General features: G+C 34.4%; 1 protein-coding gene across 1 annotated transcript in view; it reads right to left on the bottom strand.

Moving 5' to 3' along the window:
* Nucleotides 1-18,166, bottom strand: part of ANKS1B (ankyrin repeat and sterile alpha motif domain containing 1B) — a 433,323-nt gene that overhangs the window by 208,293 nt on the left and 206,864 nt on the right. The window contains exons 13-14 of the mRNA XM_032196110.1: nt 14,895-15,478; nt 12,845-12,917 (exon numbers count right to left, since the gene is read on the bottom strand). Coding sequence (XP_032052001.1) covers nt 12,845-12,917; nt 14,895-15,478 — 657 coding nt within the window. The remainder of the gene's footprint in view (nt 1-12,844; nt 12,918-14,894; nt 15,479-18,166) is intronic.

The raw sequence follows: 18,166 nt of genomic DNA, 5'->3' as shown, positions 1-18,166 counted from the left end.
TATATAGTTTTTGAAACTCATGTTTCAAAACCTTGTCAGCATCCCTGTCCCTGAACCTGTCCCCTTTTGCTCCAGGCTGGCTCCCTGGACATGGCTCATCACTCCCCTTATCTGCACCTGTCAATGGAATCTGTTGCCATCACATAGCTCTGTGGGACTGCACTTGGTGGGACTGCACAGCTTGCCACCACTAGGGAACAGCTGGTCCTCTCTGCTCCTTCACAAAAAGTCAGGATCTCAACAGGATCTTGCCTCATTGTACAAAAACCTTGAAATCTGACCACTTTCTGTAATGTTTCTCCCTGCTAATACAGGCTCTGCAACACCAAAGGAAAACTGCAGTATCTTTCAATGAACATAAAGACATTACTTCAGTGGGTGGGCATGCTGCCGCAGTTCTGGCAATTCACTGGACTGTTTGCATATGGATGAGGTTACATAAACCCTGCTCTTCCTGTCTGCAAGCTCCTTCACGCCTGACTTCTCGACTCTCACTCTGGAGTAGGAACTCTGAATTGGCCTCCCCTACCCACAGATGGAGCCTAGGATCCTGCTTCAGGAATCTACACTGATGCCTACAGACACTGTGACCACCCCTCATGGCATTGTACTTGCTCAAGCGTAATGTTTTGTTTTAGAAATTGGAATGATAGAAATGCAAATTCCTGGACAAGTTTAATTAGCTGTACTCCAGGCATCATTTCTTCCATTTTTTCTTTCTCAAGGCTAATGGATCTCAGCAAAAGCTCAAGTGGTCCTGCAGGTTGTAGGTTACCTGAAAATGTAGTAGTCAGATTGGTTTCACTAACATTTCATAACACGTTAACAATAATTAATATACTAAAACAAGATCAAAACTAGATCTGTTTTAATAATCAAAAATAACACCTACAGTCATTCTTAAATTCAGGTCTAGAGCTGTTCAGCTACATTCCCTGCTATTCACTGTTTGAAAACTTTCATGAACATGGATTTTTGCTCATATAAATTTGAGAGGAATGGCTGGTCTCTATATGAACGCTGTACCAAGAAGATTTATTCTTCGTAATTATGTTCTCTAAAAGATTTCAGATAGTCTACCAGAAAACAGGAATAGCACTAAGTAACTGAGGTGGTCCATCACAGCCTGTAAATAGAAAAAACAACCAAACTGCAGAATTCATAAGATATATTTATCCAAACTTATGCATGTTCATGAATAATAAATATAACTTTAGAAGTAGGTATCAGAACAATTCACAATTTTACAATAAATGCTATTCTTAGCATTTAATACTAATTCATATTAGCAATCTATAATTTAACCTCAGACATCTAAGATTTGTAGTAATGCAAAAAAAAAAAATAAATAAAGAGCTAAAGGCAGCAGTGGATAAAAACTAGAAAAACAAAGTTCTGGGAAGTTTCTTACATCATGGCTTAGAAGCAGAGGTGGAAAGTAGTAAAGCAAATAATTCTTGAAGGATTTTAAGGCGTTCAAACAGTATATTTCTGAATAAATGAGAAGGAAACAGGAAAATTGATTCTGGTGTTATGATCACGAACTTGGGTTAACAGTCTGGGTTAGAAAGCAAATGAATACACTTTAGTTAGTTTAATAGTTTAAATTAATTCATTTTCTGTAGGTGGAACTAAAACTAGAAACAATTCTGTGCTGTAAATTCTATAATAAGCCAAACATTTTTAACTAGCATGTGATGTTCTTGTGATTACTAGAAATGTGAGCTTCCAAGGATTCATATCTATTTAAGTCTAAGGACTACTAGATTAAGAAGGAAAGATGAGTGAATCAACTGAACTTTCAAGAATCTGTTATTAATTCAGTTTTAGCAGACTTAGATCTTTATATATTTTATGAAAGATAAATTCCATCATAGTCTCACTAGTCAGGAAATCACTAACCCTCATATGTTTGGTGGTCAAGTACAAGAGTAGTATCTATTTCAACTCAGACAAAAGAAGAACAAAGATAGTGAACAAACTTTTAGAGATTTATCCTTGATAATCATTTTATGGTTTTCATAAAGTCTGTTTTAGAAGTTAGGAATATTCTGTTCCCTTTAAAGTATTTCCTAGCCAGACTGTGAAAGCCTCATCTTCCAACAGATGCTTTCAACTGCACTGAGGTGCTAAATCCTATTTTACATACATTTTGAACCTGATATTAAACTCGATCTTAAGGAATAAATGCTGTTCAATTCAGTGATATCAGCTGAATTCAGTATTAATCTACATGAGTGTAAATGACTACACAGTTGCAAGGTTCAAATTAAACTGCAAGTAAAAAAATAAATTTAAGCAGGACTTCTGAAAATCTCAAGTAATCTGATAATTTTACTTTCCTATCATTTATCACGGCTTGAAATAAATGCCTCAACCTCTGGAATTACAGTAGAATGATTATGAGAGCATTGTAGAATGAGGGCACCATTAGCCTGTCACTTTTTAAGTACACCAACAAGCATTCTGACATTCACTTTGTGAAACCCAACCAAACAACCCTTGTAGAGACCACACGGATTCTGAATACTCCCCTTGGACTGTCGTGTTTCAAATGAGAAACAGCAAGACCTCAGTCCTACTGCAAATAACCTCAAAAATGTTTTAAGACATTTTTTCAAGTTCTGATGTCTCCAAACAATCTGCCTATGTTGATTCTTTTATCTCCTATCTAGATAGATGTAGATTGGCAATATTTAACCATACAGTGCAAAAAGATACAGTATGTACAGCTCAGTGGAAATGCAAAAGATAAGTCATGAGAGCACCTACATGGGTAAATATGACCTGATTTATACATTTTTATTGTACTTTCAGTTTAGTCTGTCTTCATTTGTAGTACGCTGTTGCAAAAACAACTCTAATTAATTGGTATATGAAGAGCATATAGCTGAATATTACATTTACAATACTACAGGGTAAAATTGCCAATATAGTAGGAATACATGAATAATGGAAAATGAAAGAAATGCTTGCAGCTTTTTGCATCCAACTCCCATTGTGTTTATTATAAAACATAGCTAAAAGCTCTACAATTATCCTGCAGTTTGCCCAGTCATCTGTAAGGTTTGTTTTGGTACTCAACGGATCATTAAAACAGATGCATCTTTATCTCTTGTTAGGCTTTTACAATGTAGTAGTCAACAGAACATTAATCTAATTTTTTATGATTTCTTCTGGAGAATTTATATGATCTTTGGGTAAGTTCAGTGGCATGCAATGCAATATGACTATCATGATCTCAGTAAATAAACGTCAGAAATACTTATAGATAATTATAGTGTTATGCCATCTGTTCTCCTTTATGTTATAATCTAGGCAATCACATGCACCTAAATGACCATCGAAATCATTTGAAATGAAGCGATTTATATGAAATATGAAGATTGGTATGAATGATGCATTAATACAAATGCATGTGTGAAACCACCAGAAGACATAGGGGTACAAAGGGTTACAAGTATGGTCTGCATTGGTAACAAAGGACATAGCTGACAATCATAAAATACTAAGGAATGTTTTTATGAAGACACTCTGATAAAACAAGAGCACGGATGATTTGCCAGCAAAAGACTCTACACACCACACAAGAGGAAAGTAACAACTTTGCAGCACATTGATATGCATCTCCTTGTTATTCCAAAAGGAAGACAGGACTCTAGCCCTAAAATATGCAAGATAAGGAAGCAAAAACAATGAGCACCATTGAAGTTAGAAAAATTCTGAATCAAAACAATCACAGCATAGTAACTGCTGACTCCTTAAAACCTATCCAAAAGAGTTATTAGTTATTGCTAATCAAAGCAACCCAACAGATGTGTTGATGATACAATAGTAAGCAACTCTTGCTTTTTATATCACACACAATTGACCATGGATGCAAGTTTGATGGACACACACACACAGAAACCACAGCACCTTTAGGCACTGAGTGTGAAAGCGAGTGGTATTTGTAAGAGAATATGAGTGACTGAAAATAGTTTTGTCTAAAACAAGCATCACCTTCACCTTCCATAACATCTCATTTTGACTTTAGTTACTTGAATTCACCCCAACAAGTCTGCCATTCTGACTTAAAATTCCATGTTGACTTTGGAGTTTTAAACAGATATAAGGAATTACAGAATTGGACCCAATGGTATGGGCCTATTCCCTACAATGCAGTCCTATAAATGGTGATAAAGAGTTCAGAGGTTTGCAGTTTAAGAAATCTAAACTGCATTTGCTACTGATGGAGCATCAAACAGCACTGGGAGTAGAGACCAGTTGCTGAGCTGTCTGCTCTTATCAACTCCCTTTTCTCTCAGCTACAGAGTCAGGATCCCTCTGCCTATTCTTTTTTTCCTCTTTATGATGCTACAGATATTTTGGTCTTTTTACACTGCATATCAACTTCAATGAGAAGGCAGAATTTGGGAGGGAAGTGTTGCTATCCTTGTTTTACAGTCTGGTTGTTATCATTGGCTATTGCAAAGTTAAGAGTTGTGGGTTCAAACTTTAAGAGGTCTCTCACTTTGTGAGAGGGTGCATGTCTCATTTTATTAAAATCCATGAATTAAACTCACTTTATCAAAGTGCTTAGCTTAACAACATGAAGATTTTAAAAGGAGAAAGAACTACTGCAAAACAGACACTAAATTACAATTGAAGTACATACTTTCAAATATATTACTTACCGCTGTGAAAATTGCCTTATGCCAACATGCCTACACATACCTAATTAAAATTCTGGCTTAATTAAGTACTTATATTTTATCTGCTTTCTGCCCTTGAAGAGGGAGGATATTAACAGCTTTGGAGGAAGACCACTTTGCCAAAACTGCAACCATATGGCAGCAAACAGAAAAGGGCCAGCCTAACAAGGCTTCATTTTTTAAAAGAAAGTTGGACTTCTTTGGAGTGAAATGTTAGCTATTATAGGCAGAACCATACTAGGGAAGATGAAGGCTTCATGTCTGAGTAGTGGCAGCGGAACACACAGAAGAAAGAGAGGAAGCTGAGCACGTTGCTTCTGGCAGTCAAAGGTCTGTACAATTTCAATTACATTACAATTGTACTAGCTTCCTTGACGATGATTTCATATATGTTATAGTTGTTGTATATACCCAGAAACAATCAGCATTAATCTTTGAAAGGCACTCCCTCAGGTAGTCTCAGTGAGTAAAGTCTGGAGTCTTGATATTGTTATCTAGACACAGATGTTGAATGAGACACTAGGATTATCACCAAACAGAGAGTAAAGCACTGTTCTCAAATAAATAAATAAATAAATAAATAAATAAAAGAAAGAGAAAGGCAGAAAATACACTTTGTGAAAACCAGACTTGCTAACTGTAAGAAGAAATTTACTTCCTTCAGTTGTAAGAAAAAAGCTTTCTAGTATATTACACCCCAAGCCATGCAGATCAAACAACTGAAGGATAATTCAGGAAAATACACCCTGTATTCCTCTAGTTGGAACAACGAGGGCACTCAAGGATAGGTACATGCTCATCTAAACAAAGAAAACTTGACTACAGTGGATTGTATTGCATTTGTGGACAGCATCCAAATAAGAACTAATGATTATCAGAATTATAAAACTGTCTATCAGCCTCCACATGCTAGAACACATTTGACAGAAGTGGTTCTCTCAAAAGCCTAGCTCAGTCTTAAATTGTTTTTTGATTAACTCAATATGGAATGACCTTTATTAATTATTTTCCTTGTCTTTATTTTAATTGCTCTGACTTGAAACAATTCTTACTTTAATCGTGATGATGATATGATAGCCATTACCCATGTTTAAAAAGTTTACCTCCATGGTAGAAAATTCCTTGATCATTCCCTTTCAAGTGACTTGTAAGAGTAAACTGAATCACATATCTCTGAAAAGCTGCTGGGCTCTAGCTAACACAGAAATACTGCTAAGCATGCCTTTTTTATTCTAGAAAAAAATGTTTATAATTAGGCAAAGCAAATATGAAATTGAAGTGTTTCTTCTTTTTTACCAGAGAAGTGCAGATGGCTGATATTTAAACATATTAGCTTTTCTAAATCCTTTGCGAAATGTGTGTTACTGATCAGTGGAAGTATCTATTATGTTGGGAAAAAGAAAAAAAAAAAAAAAAAAAGAAAAACACACAGCTGTTCAATTTATTAAACCCCACCTTATATATCCCCTTATAATATTGTTCTACGGAGGAGATGGAGATTCATTTCAGATAGTTTTAGATATCTACATCTGAGGAGGTCCTCTAGGCTCCCTTTTTAGATACTTCTAGTGCCATTTTCTATGCTTAGACATTTAGATGATGAATACGATACTGAAGAAATGCTTGCTTATCTCATTCTGTATAACTAGCTCAGTTGTATTCAATGTTGTCTGCATGGTGGAATTCTAAATTTAGACATTAAGGATAAGATTAATCTGTTTAACCTAACATTATTTTCATAAAGCACATGGTTACTTAATTCGCTTACAAGAAAAACATATGAGACAATGTCAAAAGCTTAGCTGAAGTCAGAATACTGGGCATCTACTGCTCTTTCCTCATCTACAAAATATGATATCTGCCCATAACAGGGCATTTGACTGCTTTAATAGTTTTGCTCTTGACAAATTCATGTTTGTTACTTATTTCCCTTCCTCTCCTCTTTTAAAGACAAACTTTACATCATTGTCATTTAGTGTTGGTAACTCACCCATTCCCTAAGAATTATCTTAGGAAACAACAAATAGGTCTAAAATTATTTCACACTGTTATGAAACACAAAATGAAGTTCATAAAATCAATTTTAAGATACGTAACCTATAAAAACTGTTCTTTCATTATCTACCATTAAGGTTCTAGCCCTAGGATAGCTGTGCATGCCATAAGCTCACCAATGACCTTTTCAGGAAATATGTGATAAAAGGTTATTACATACTTTGCTTTCTCTGCACTATGAGCAGCTTATCCCTTCTTATGGTGCCAAAGATTTCTTTGTTTTTTCTTCTCCTTATTAATATACCAATATAATTATATTACATCTTTATTTCTCTTGCTAGTTGCATCTCACTGAGTGCTTTGGCACTTCTGACTTGTCTGTTCATGCTTGCATTATTCTACTATACTTAATAAATAGAGAAATCTTCCTCATTATTTCTAAGGTGAAAGAAAATATGACAATTTCACCAAGCTGGTCATTGAGACTTTTTTTCTTCACATTGGTGCAGCTTATACTTACGTGCTAGTGGTGCTCTTTTGAAGAACCCACAAATTTCAGAGAAACATAGAGTAGCAGTAATCTTGTCTGATGTGCAACCTGGGCCATTGCCCTAATTAGGTTACTTGCTAAACTCCACTTTTTTACAGGTGCCACCAAGAAACTTTAAAGAATTAGCCAAGTCTTCAGACTCACCATCAGAGACAAAGTCGGCTATTAGAGGCATGAGGGTAAGGGCTCAGCTGGAGTCTCCTGGTATGACAGCCACATAAGGTGGCCAAAGCGTATTTCTATTTGCATGCATCCATTTAGCCCTGATATTGTCCAACAATTCCCTTGATTATAAACTACTACCAGCTTTAAAAGGCAAAAAGATGGTTCTGCTTTGTGCAAAGGGTCTGAGGCCCGGTGGAGGCTGAGGACCTTTCCCAGTTACAGCCATAGCTGCAGCTCTTGCAGCTGCAATCCAGGTGGGTGTCAAGGAAAATAACTGCTCATGTGTTGGTTTCACATGTACAAATGCCGGTTTCCTTGACCTTTCCTGATTTTGCTTGAATTGGAGCTGGGAATGGCCAGTCTCTAGTAGCAAAACCTGGCAAAACAGCATCAGCTATAACTAATTTGCTGAGAGTGCAAATATTGTCAGCTGAGCAGAAAGCATGGCAAGCCACCGTGAAGTGTTCATAACAGTAGGTAAAAAACAAAGAAGAAAAAGAAATCCCCACAGCATATCTCCGACATAGGATTTCATATGATTAGCTACAGCAAAATGCACCCTAAAACTTTGCATCTATTTTCTTATGTAATGTTTTCAAATCATAGAATATTCCAAGTTGAAAGGGACACACAAGGATCATTCAGTCCAACAGCTGTGTGGTTTGGGTTCCAAGGGACCTTAAAGATCATCTGGTTCCAACATCTCCGCCATGGGCAGGGACACTTTCCACTAGACCAGGTTGCCCAAAGCCCCATGAAGCCTTGTCTTGAACATTTCCAGGCAAATTTCCCTTTAACTTGCATCCTAGGGATTCATTTATTTATTTATTTTAAATAAACTTTCTAAATTTATTGACATCTACTTTCTTGAGACATGTTTTCCTTGGTAGCTTGCCAGTGTAATTTCTTTCCCAACAACTGCCATGATAATGAAGTCTCCAATTACTATCAAGTTCTATTGTTTCTAATATGTACCAAGAACCACTATATTCTTCTCTACTTTCATGCATACCAACAGACATTCAACAGTTCTAAACTAATCCTATGTTAATGATGTCAAAGCAAACATATTTTTAAAACACAAGCCAACGTTTCCTCTCTCCTTCCCCTTCCTCATCTTCCTGAAGAATTTATACCCTCTACATGACTGGACTTTTAATGTAGTATATATGACAGATTCTCTGTGATGCTAGCTTTGTCATAATCTTCAATTAATTCTTGTCTATTCCTCATTAATTCTTCCATTAATTCTTACCTGTTCCTCATTCTTCTTCTGTTAGTATACTAACAGCTAAGATAGATGGCAAACTGACCCATGACTTTTTGTCTAGTCACTTCTTTAATCCTGTTTTCAGTAATCCTATCTTTCTCAGGGGTTAGAGCAACGTCCAATTTGCTTTTTTTTAGGATGAAGGTTTTTGTCCTCACCACGTTTCTTAATTTGTTTTCTCTCAGATTAGAATTCATGCAGTTATATTTAGGGTGTAGAATAAGGTGTAATTTGACAAAGAATGAAGAGGATAGGCAATGTTATATCTTGAATCTTCAAACATTTCATCCATTGTCACAGAGACCTATAAAACACTTTTGATTTACTTAGAATAATTCTTGGAAGTATTATTAGGATCCAGGTAAATGTTTATCATATGATAGTGATCAATAGGATACTTTACAACTTGGTAAATTTGGACTCCTGTGAAGGAGTCAACTATCATCTAACACCAACTATCATCTAAGTTCCAAGTGGTGTAGATGTCTCCACATCACTTCTAGTAGAAGGTCAATAACCAACACCATCTTATATTTTCTCTCAGCAAGGAAGGTTTTATAGGCTATGGAGAAATGTTTTTTTCATGTCTTAAATCTCTAGTTAAGATTAGTTATTACTTGCTCCCTGGTCAGCACTCCTGGCTTTGATTTCAGTTGCAAGCTACTCAGATGTGAAATGCTACCTGCCCTCAGAAGAAATCTGCAGTGAACAGCCAAGTGCCTGTACTGCCAACAAACTGAAAGCTCTGATTAATATTTTTTGCTTCCAGATACATGCTGTGGATGAAGTTCTCATGATACATGTATACTCAGTCAGTTCAGATTCTCTTCTTTCCCTGCCTCTCTAAGTGCTTCTTAAGAGATTTCTCTGAAAACTTAAATGAAGATTTCACTATTAGGAAAATACAGCCCAAAGTTCCTGTAAATCCATTCAAGGATTTCATCACAAGATGTCATCATTGTTTAATTTAAAATATAGATATTGATTTATCAGTTTGTGATATATATATATATTTGAGAGGAAATATATTTGCTGAGTGTGATACTATGCAACACAAAAAGCTCTTCATGCATACTAGATTAAGAATATTTGTGCTTAAATTTAATTTCTTTTTGTTTTCATTAATGGTTCATAACAACACCAAAGCATGGGACTCATTAAATACTAAAATGAAGAACTGCATATCAAGCTACATTTGCTTTTCAGTATTATCAGAAATTTTACTGTTTGTTTAAAAAGCTAGCAAGAAAAGTGAAGCTTCCTAAATATAATGATCAATAATTTAGCTATTTTCAGCTCTAAGAGAAGTCTTTTTGACTTATACAGTCTAAATATTAAATAATTCATTATTTTTAATTTCTACTTGCTTTTTTTTTTTTTTTTACACATATAGTGAAATAAAACTAACACCTATATTTATATATAAATGGATAAAGTTATTTCTGATTATTTGATCATACATTACTTAATTTTTCTTCCTAAGCAGAGACCAGTTCTTTACGTCTGGCTGTGTTATGCTTAGCACAGAGCTAGGAAGAAGAGAAAAGGTAAATGACAAGTTCTAAGATGGAATTTAGGTTCTTATCACTTCAAATTTTGGGCAGATAAAACCCTAAGTAAAGTGCACTGGGATCCAGACAGTGCCAACATCTGAATGCTGGCAGAGGTAGGAGCTATAAGAAACAATGAGGAACCTGAGACACTTTTTGCCAATAAAATATATTTTATATAGGAGGAGCATGAGATGAATTACTGCAGAACACTTCAAACCAACTCATCCATTAGGGCCAAAGACATATCTAAAAATCTCTTTTGCTACGTTATCAGTAAGAAAGGCATATTTATTGTCTTGTGCTAGTTAGCAAGTAGAATTAATACAAGCTAAAAACAGTAGTCAAGTAAAATATGTTATTAGATATATACATACCACTGTATTAAGGCTCAGTTTGAGTGGTTACCCCAGTCTGCTGTGTGAAATAAATACTCCTTATTATCTGCTAGATAACCATACTACTTTGTTAACACAAAATAAGAACATTCTTTAAGTATAGAATCTTAGATATGATGCATTTTATAATTAATAATTTATAAGTTATTAAATTCTAATTCATTATTTTATATTTTATAATGCATTTAATGTTGTGTTATATCAAATATGTTGATATTATTACAAATCAAATATTTGATATAATAATATTATAACAGTTTCTATTGCTTGCTGCCTGAACTGGGTTTAACTGAAGCTGGAAAGGCATAAAGGAATGAAAACTGGAAATCATACATGCAAAGCTTGATATAACTAGCTCTGTAACAGAAATAAATGTTTTTATTACCGTTTGCATGTACAGCAAAATTGATTACATTTACAGAAATGTAGTTTTGTTTTGATTCATAGTACATAGCTTGATTCCTTCATTAAGAGCAAAATCAGATTATCACTCTAAACAAGCTGAAGACCATTAGGAGATGACAGAAAGGAAAAAAATGTTAGTTTGCAGGCAGCTGCACACTGAATAGAAAAGTTGTGACTTTAAAGTCCCTTCTGGAAAAAGAAGAGCAATGAAAAGAGTAGATCTCCTGCCAGTTGAAAGAACTGAAGAATCAAATGCCAAGTTTGAATGCCAAGAAAAATAATGCATACAGAAGAAGTCACAAAATGCCTAATGACAAGTGTTGCTGAGAGATTCTTTTTGATCTTACATGAGAAACAAAACAACACAAAACAAAACAAAAACAATTGTGGTCAGTCAAAGGAAGGGTTGGAGTAGTGTTTGCATATCATAGAATTATAGAATCATAGAATCATTCAGGTTGGAAAAACCCTTTTAAGTTTATCTGGTCCAACCTTTAACCTAGTACTGACAAGTCTACCACTAAATCATGCTACTAAGTTCTATATCTACATGTTTCTTGAAGACCTCCAGGGCTGGTGACTCACCAAGTTGTGCAAACTTGAATATTCATACTGTAGCTTTTGTCTCCTTTTCATAGCTCTTACTTGTTGCACAATTTAATAGAAGCCTGATTTTGTGTGCTGCCTGCGCACTATCATGATAAAAAATAATAAGAAGCAAATCCTGAATTTCTTATATCTTCAGAAATTACTATCTCATGACCTAAAGTTTCTCTATGAATAATTCTCTATACTAACACTGCAAGTTGCAGAAAGAAAAAAAAGCCTGCCACAATAAGATGTCCAGCAGTTTTCATTGTATTACTCCCTACTTTTTTCCAAAACAAAATCTGAACCTGCTTGTTTGATCTGCAATCATATTTGCATTCAAATCAATCATTTTCTCATTTTCCTAGGCTTGTTATTGTCCAGCTAATGTTAAAATAGCTGTGTCACCTCCATTTAATTGATAAAAGTTTCGTGCCATTCAGTTCTCTATGAAATGAATGGTTGTTAAAATACTTTTAAAAAAAAAAAAAATCTTAAGTGATAAGGTACATAGTCTCCTGCCTGATGCATAAACACATATAATTGTATGGAATCGCTAGCAGGAATATGCTAGTAGAGGTGAGCTTAAATAACTATGCCTCCAGACCAAATTATTCAGTCGTGGCAGTCAGTTTTCTTTCCACCAGTTAGGAAAAAGACATAGTAAAATACTTCCAAAAATCTTATCAGTACAGTTGCACAGATTTATGCTAACATACCAACAAGCTAGTCATGACTAGAGTTCTTAGAATTCACCATGATAGAGAAGGTTTGCAAATTTTCCTATCATTGCTAACACCATTCACTGGCTGTCAGCAACATTTTCAGTACCGTGCCAAATATTTGCTCAAAACTGCATTAGATGATATAATGTTTAAAAAGTGTCGGCAGCTATCGGACTATATATACATTGACTGTCCTACCATTTCAAACAAAAATACAGCTGAAAAAGATTGGAAAATACCCCCAGTAGAAGGGCTTCATTATGAAGTATTTTTCTGTTAAGATTTCAAAACAACATCAATGATTCCAAACTGCTATTTAAAGTAACAGCTCCAGGATACATGCCTAATGCTTCTCTAAAAGTAAACAAGATTGATTCTGTTCATGGTTATTTAAATACTTACAAATGATTTCAAAACAATGGTTTACTTTGTAATATATATCTATGGTTTCCCTATAGCCAGCTAAGGCACAATTAAACAAGAGTTTAATCTGGTTTTCCTTACTTGTAGCATGATCGTTCATTTCCCCCAGACCAGTATTAATTCCAGCATCTATGGAACTCATGATTTTATCAATCTACAAAAAAGAGAACAGTGAAAACAATTGATGATTGTTATACTTAGTTTTTCATGCATGAAATTCTGGAATAATTACTTTCATTAAAAAAACAACAGTATAATCAAAACTGCAAAAGGCAAAAATCAAATAGTGAAAACTAAATTCTCCACTTTGATTTTTATTTTGCAACATATCTGTACACATCAAAAGCTAAACCTTGAAACTAATGTTTCCTTTCCTACTGTATAGCTCCTGTCATACCAATGATTATGGTCATCTCAGCCTTTGAAACTACTTCATGACATTTCTGTATATGGATACAAAGGAGAAAAATGCATGTATTAAAGTATATAACAGAATGGATTTTAATTATATAGGATAATTTTATTTGGTGATAGCTGTGAACACAAGAACATGATTTAAGCAGTAATATTAATGCATAAGAATATTTTTATTATTATCATATATATATATATATATATTTGTGTTATAAAGTACTAAATCAATTGTTCGTTTAAGATTTCCAGAGAACTTCCTAGCTCCCTTTTTTTTCTGTCTGCTCCAAGGACCCTGGATAGGTATGAAACATAGCTGTGCCCACATATACCACTTGTGAAACAGCTACATTCATGCCAAAGCTCATTTGCAAATCACATTGTACTTGCTATGTCAGAACTTTTATACCTACAATTTTTGCCATAAGAACAGCACACACACACATGCAAAAAGTGAATGAAAAGACTGGGTTGCAAGGCAGACACAGGGAACCAAGTTTTACAGAGCTTAATATTAAGACTACTTGGAAAGCTGACTCCTTTTTTAATACTATATATTTGTCACTGGTGACAGCAGAAAATCTAGACAATTTAGAATTCATACATACTTTTTCGATAAACTACATTTTCCTTACCCTTAAGAATAACCAAACCTTCTGAAAAGACAAACTGACTAGTTTCAGGATTTCAATATATCTAGGTTAATGGATCAAAACCTGATCCTAATTACCTTTCCACTGAGAAAGTATCTCCTTTAAAACAAAAACTATCTTCATATGTCCTATCAAACCAGACATTTAAATGAGCTGGAAACCTTTTCCCAGAAAAGTAAACAATCACACAAACAAACTGTCTGCTTTTCTGAAATAAAATGGCACTCTGGAGATGGATATAGAGCCCCATGACAGTCATTTGAAAGAGAAATGCTTGCTTCTCTATAATAGCAGTAAAGATATAAACATTTTGCATTCTTAATTTACCTCAGTAAGATGGGAACTTTCATGTCTATGAAGAATTGCTTACATTCTTGGAATGTAGTAAATTAGAAAGAAAAAAAATAAATTAGAAGAAAGACGTATAAAACTTAATTTAAATCAAGCTCTAAGACTAAAATAAAGAATTTTGTATGAGCAAGCATGTGTACTATCAATTCAGCATGGAAATTTCTTTTTATAGTTCTGAATTCATTGTAGCTACAAGGGTATTCCCATTTCACACAAGAACCAAGGCACAAGGTATGTGCCAAGTATTAGGTACACAGGCTATACACCAGTTAGAGAATACATTATATGTAGAGGGTTTGGGAATGCATAATCAACATAAAATCTTAGACTTTCAATTTCTGCCATCATCTTTTGTCTCTTGGGGGGCATTGCTGTGATGGGAAATAATTAGCAAACATATAAATAATGGGCATAGCCACAATACTTTCACCAATTTTAATAGAGTCAGTGGTGAGAGGTTTAGTAGAAAATAATTTAAATGTCACAATAGAGTTACCTCATTCACTATGGAAACAATAGATTTCGTTAAACGTATAGCACTTTGAACAGAAATGCATTGCATTTTGTGCCAGCTGTCAAACTACCATGTATTAGACTATGATACACTCTCAGAATTGGTAATGGTTCACTTTTTATTTCATCTCTGAAATGGAAAAAATAACAGTGTTTTCACAATACAGTATATTTGCTTGTTCTTAAAAATGATCAAAACTTACTTCTTCCCATTCTGATGTGAAGGAAGGTGTTCTTTCAGAATTTCCTTTAGAGCACTGTTGATTTGGTGTGGGTTCACTCCAGTTGCTTCTTGCTTTTTTGTCACTTGGAGGATGGGTGATAAGATTAGAATCAGATTTTGAAACATTTTTGTACAAATGCATTTCAAGCAAAGTCTTTGGTAAAGATCGTATTCTCCCAAGTGTGCATGCTCGCTCAACAAATCCTCCAGTAGTAATAACCCACTGTTCACTTATCCTTGTTGATGTGCCAACCAGTGTATGGTTTTCCACTGGTTTAGTTTTAGTATGAAATATGGTTCTGTTTACAACCTGTGGCTTCTTTTTCTTAACAGGAGGATCAGGGTTGTTTTCTTTCCGTAGCTGTATCTGCTGCACTGTGCTCTTGCTTAAAATGTTTTTCTCCAGTGGACTACTGCACTGGTTTATTTTGCTGTACAGCTGGAGTGGGTTATCAGGTGGGTCACATGCAGGTGATGATCCATGAAGTAAACCTGCAAACTGCTCAGCGGGGTGTCCTTCAGGAAGCTCACTTTCAGTAGATGTCTCTCCATGGCAAAGACTCTCTGAAATGAGAGAGAGCAACTTGTAAAAAAAAATGGGTGATAAAATACTGTAAACAACAAAAACCTTACTCTCTGCAAAATGGTTTTTGTATGCTGCTCGGTTCTTTTTTAAGTACAGAAAGAAAAGATACTTATGACATGAATTGATTTATTGTTCTCTTAAAAAACAATTCTCTCCTTGAACTTGACAAATTTATCCTGAGTGGTTGAAAAAAAAGCCCAAACCACTCAATGCTACACATAAATTCCAGGAAAAAGCAAATTTATAAAATTAAATAAGTTGTTGCTATTCTATTAATTTGATGGTGTCTCTTTTAATTTGGTACTGAGCTGAATTGTGTACAAATTATACAACTTTGTAAAATGAATTAGCTAGTTACTTTATAGGTATTAAAACACATGAAGAACCTGTATTGTCAGGAGTATTGTTAGTAATATTTCTTTTTATAGTCATCATAATAATAGTGAATTCACACTATTATGCCTTTTAACTTACAGTCTCTAAAGAATAGATCTGAGTGTTGTTTTTATTTCAGGGAACTTGGAAGAATAGTTTCAGAGTTATAGTAACCTTTGTAAAATAATGGGAAATCAAGTCTTTTCTGAAGAATTGAAACAAGTTTTATAGGCAATTTAACATAAAAAAAAAATAAAAAGGAACCGGAGAAAAATTTACTTCTTGACACAATTCATAGTGGATTATTAAAAATGTATAGCTCTTTTTTTATGCCTATTTCTGTAAGGATCAGAAAAAAGAAAAGGAAAAAAAAAAAGACCCTTTTTCTATCTGTACCTTTTTCTAACTTCTAACTTATCATTTAAAGTCATCCTATTGATCACATCACTCCATCCACACGGCATTTAAGTCATTTAAGTTAGCGTATTCTATTCAGAATAACTGTGACCACACAAACAGTTGCATCTCAATAACTACTTCATGAAAGATAAATACATATATCTCATTCCTGCTAGAAGTCTATGTACATATGTAAATTCTTAACTGTAGGACTGTATGCACAAGAGCCACCAGAAGGAATCAAACATAGTATACGTCATAATTTGCAAAGAAATTGAGAAGTTTCTTGCTATTTGCTAAAATATCTGTTGTAAACAAAACAAAACAAAAACTCAAAATATCACTTCTAAAATAAGGCAGTATTTGATATACATATAATAGCAAAAACATTTTGGTGTGTACTTCAAATCCCCACCAGTTCTTCTACTAGTCAGCAGCTTGAAAATTTAAAATTAAATGTTTCTAGCATTTGTTAACCTATCATTATAAAATTCTAATCAATATTAGGAGTGCAACCTAAGAAAATCTACTTTTTTTTCCCCCCCTATGAGAAAGAGAGAGAGAGAGACTAAAATACATACTTCAGACATTTTGCAACTAAAAAGATAATGACTGTTATATTGAAAGGTTGAATAGGGAACATGACAGAGTTTAAGGAATTAATAGCTCCACAAATGTTGGTGTGGGGGCAAAAAGCATGAGAATGAGAGGACATGGAATATTCTTACTTTCTTTGATTTCTGAAAGTAGCTGAATTAATTGTAAGTCTGACATTTTGAAGGTGAACTTAGCAAAAAAAATAAATGATGTAAATAATGATTGACCTTGGTGTTCTTCACTTCCATAAAATTTTCAGTAGCTCTGGATTAAGACATTTCTTTTTAGGTATCTGTTGCGTAACAAGTATGTCCTGCCATAGTTAGAGATCAGTTTGATAAAGTCAATGGATGCTAGAGAGTGATGCCGCACACTGTATGTTGTGGCTAGTCAGATGAATTACTCTCTGTACTCCATTATCTGTATTGACTAGACTGCCAATGACTATAATGGGAGATGGCATCCAGTCTGCATTCAAATACCTAAATAATCACACACTGAATCCTATTCCACTGTTCCAGAAACAAGTTTTACAACTTTCTGTTGAATTCACTTAAAAGATAAATGTGTTTGCCAAGATAAAGAAAGAAGTAAGAGTAAATCAGGAAAAAGAAAAGATTATAGACACCTGGATTGCAAGGCTTTCACTAATACCTATGTGACTTTTGCTGCATCTAAACTAGCAAATAAAAATGGCCAAGCAATATTCTTAGGATCTAAAGGAATTACTTGTCTCATATCCTACGTTCTCTCCTCTTTCTCAAGAAAGCTGGCACATCCAGTTACTGGGTCTCTGGCCTCAGCTAAAACTTGAGCAATGTCTGGGCACTCTTTTAGTTCGGTACTGCTTGGTATCCGTTGGTCATTGGGTAAACCCTTCCAAAATCCACATAACAGTTTAACAGTACAGACTCCAAGCACCATCTCATAGCATGATTTTGTTCATTTTACTACTATAGACAAAAGCTATTGTTTCTGAGAACTCCCATTCTTCTGTGGTCATTAACTTTACATAGTCACAATTAAAAAGCGTATCTCACTCCTATTTAGCAGTGATGCTGTGACACCATATCAAAATGTTATTTTCAGTTATTTTGTTAGTTGAAGTGGCAGAATTTTGCAATGGATTGAAAGATTCTAAGTATATCATATGCATCTTTTCAACTTGATCTGTTAGTACAGTTATTATATTGTATACATAAGCATATGTATTCTATCCTACCTGTAATTTTCACCTTTTAAACAAGACATAAAGATGTAAACACAAACACTTCAATGAAGATAGGGAAGATGAA

The sequence above is a fragment of the Aythya fuligula genome, chromosome 1, assembly GCF_009819795.1.
Source record: "Aythya fuligula isolate bAytFul2 chromosome 1, bAytFul2.pri, whole genome shotgun sequence".
NCBI classification, from domain to species: domain Eukaryota; kingdom Metazoa; phylum Chordata; class Aves; order Anseriformes; family Anatidae; genus Aythya; species Aythya fuligula.
Note: the sequence above shows the minus strand (reverse complement) of the source record. Positions and strands in the feature narration are given on the sequence as shown.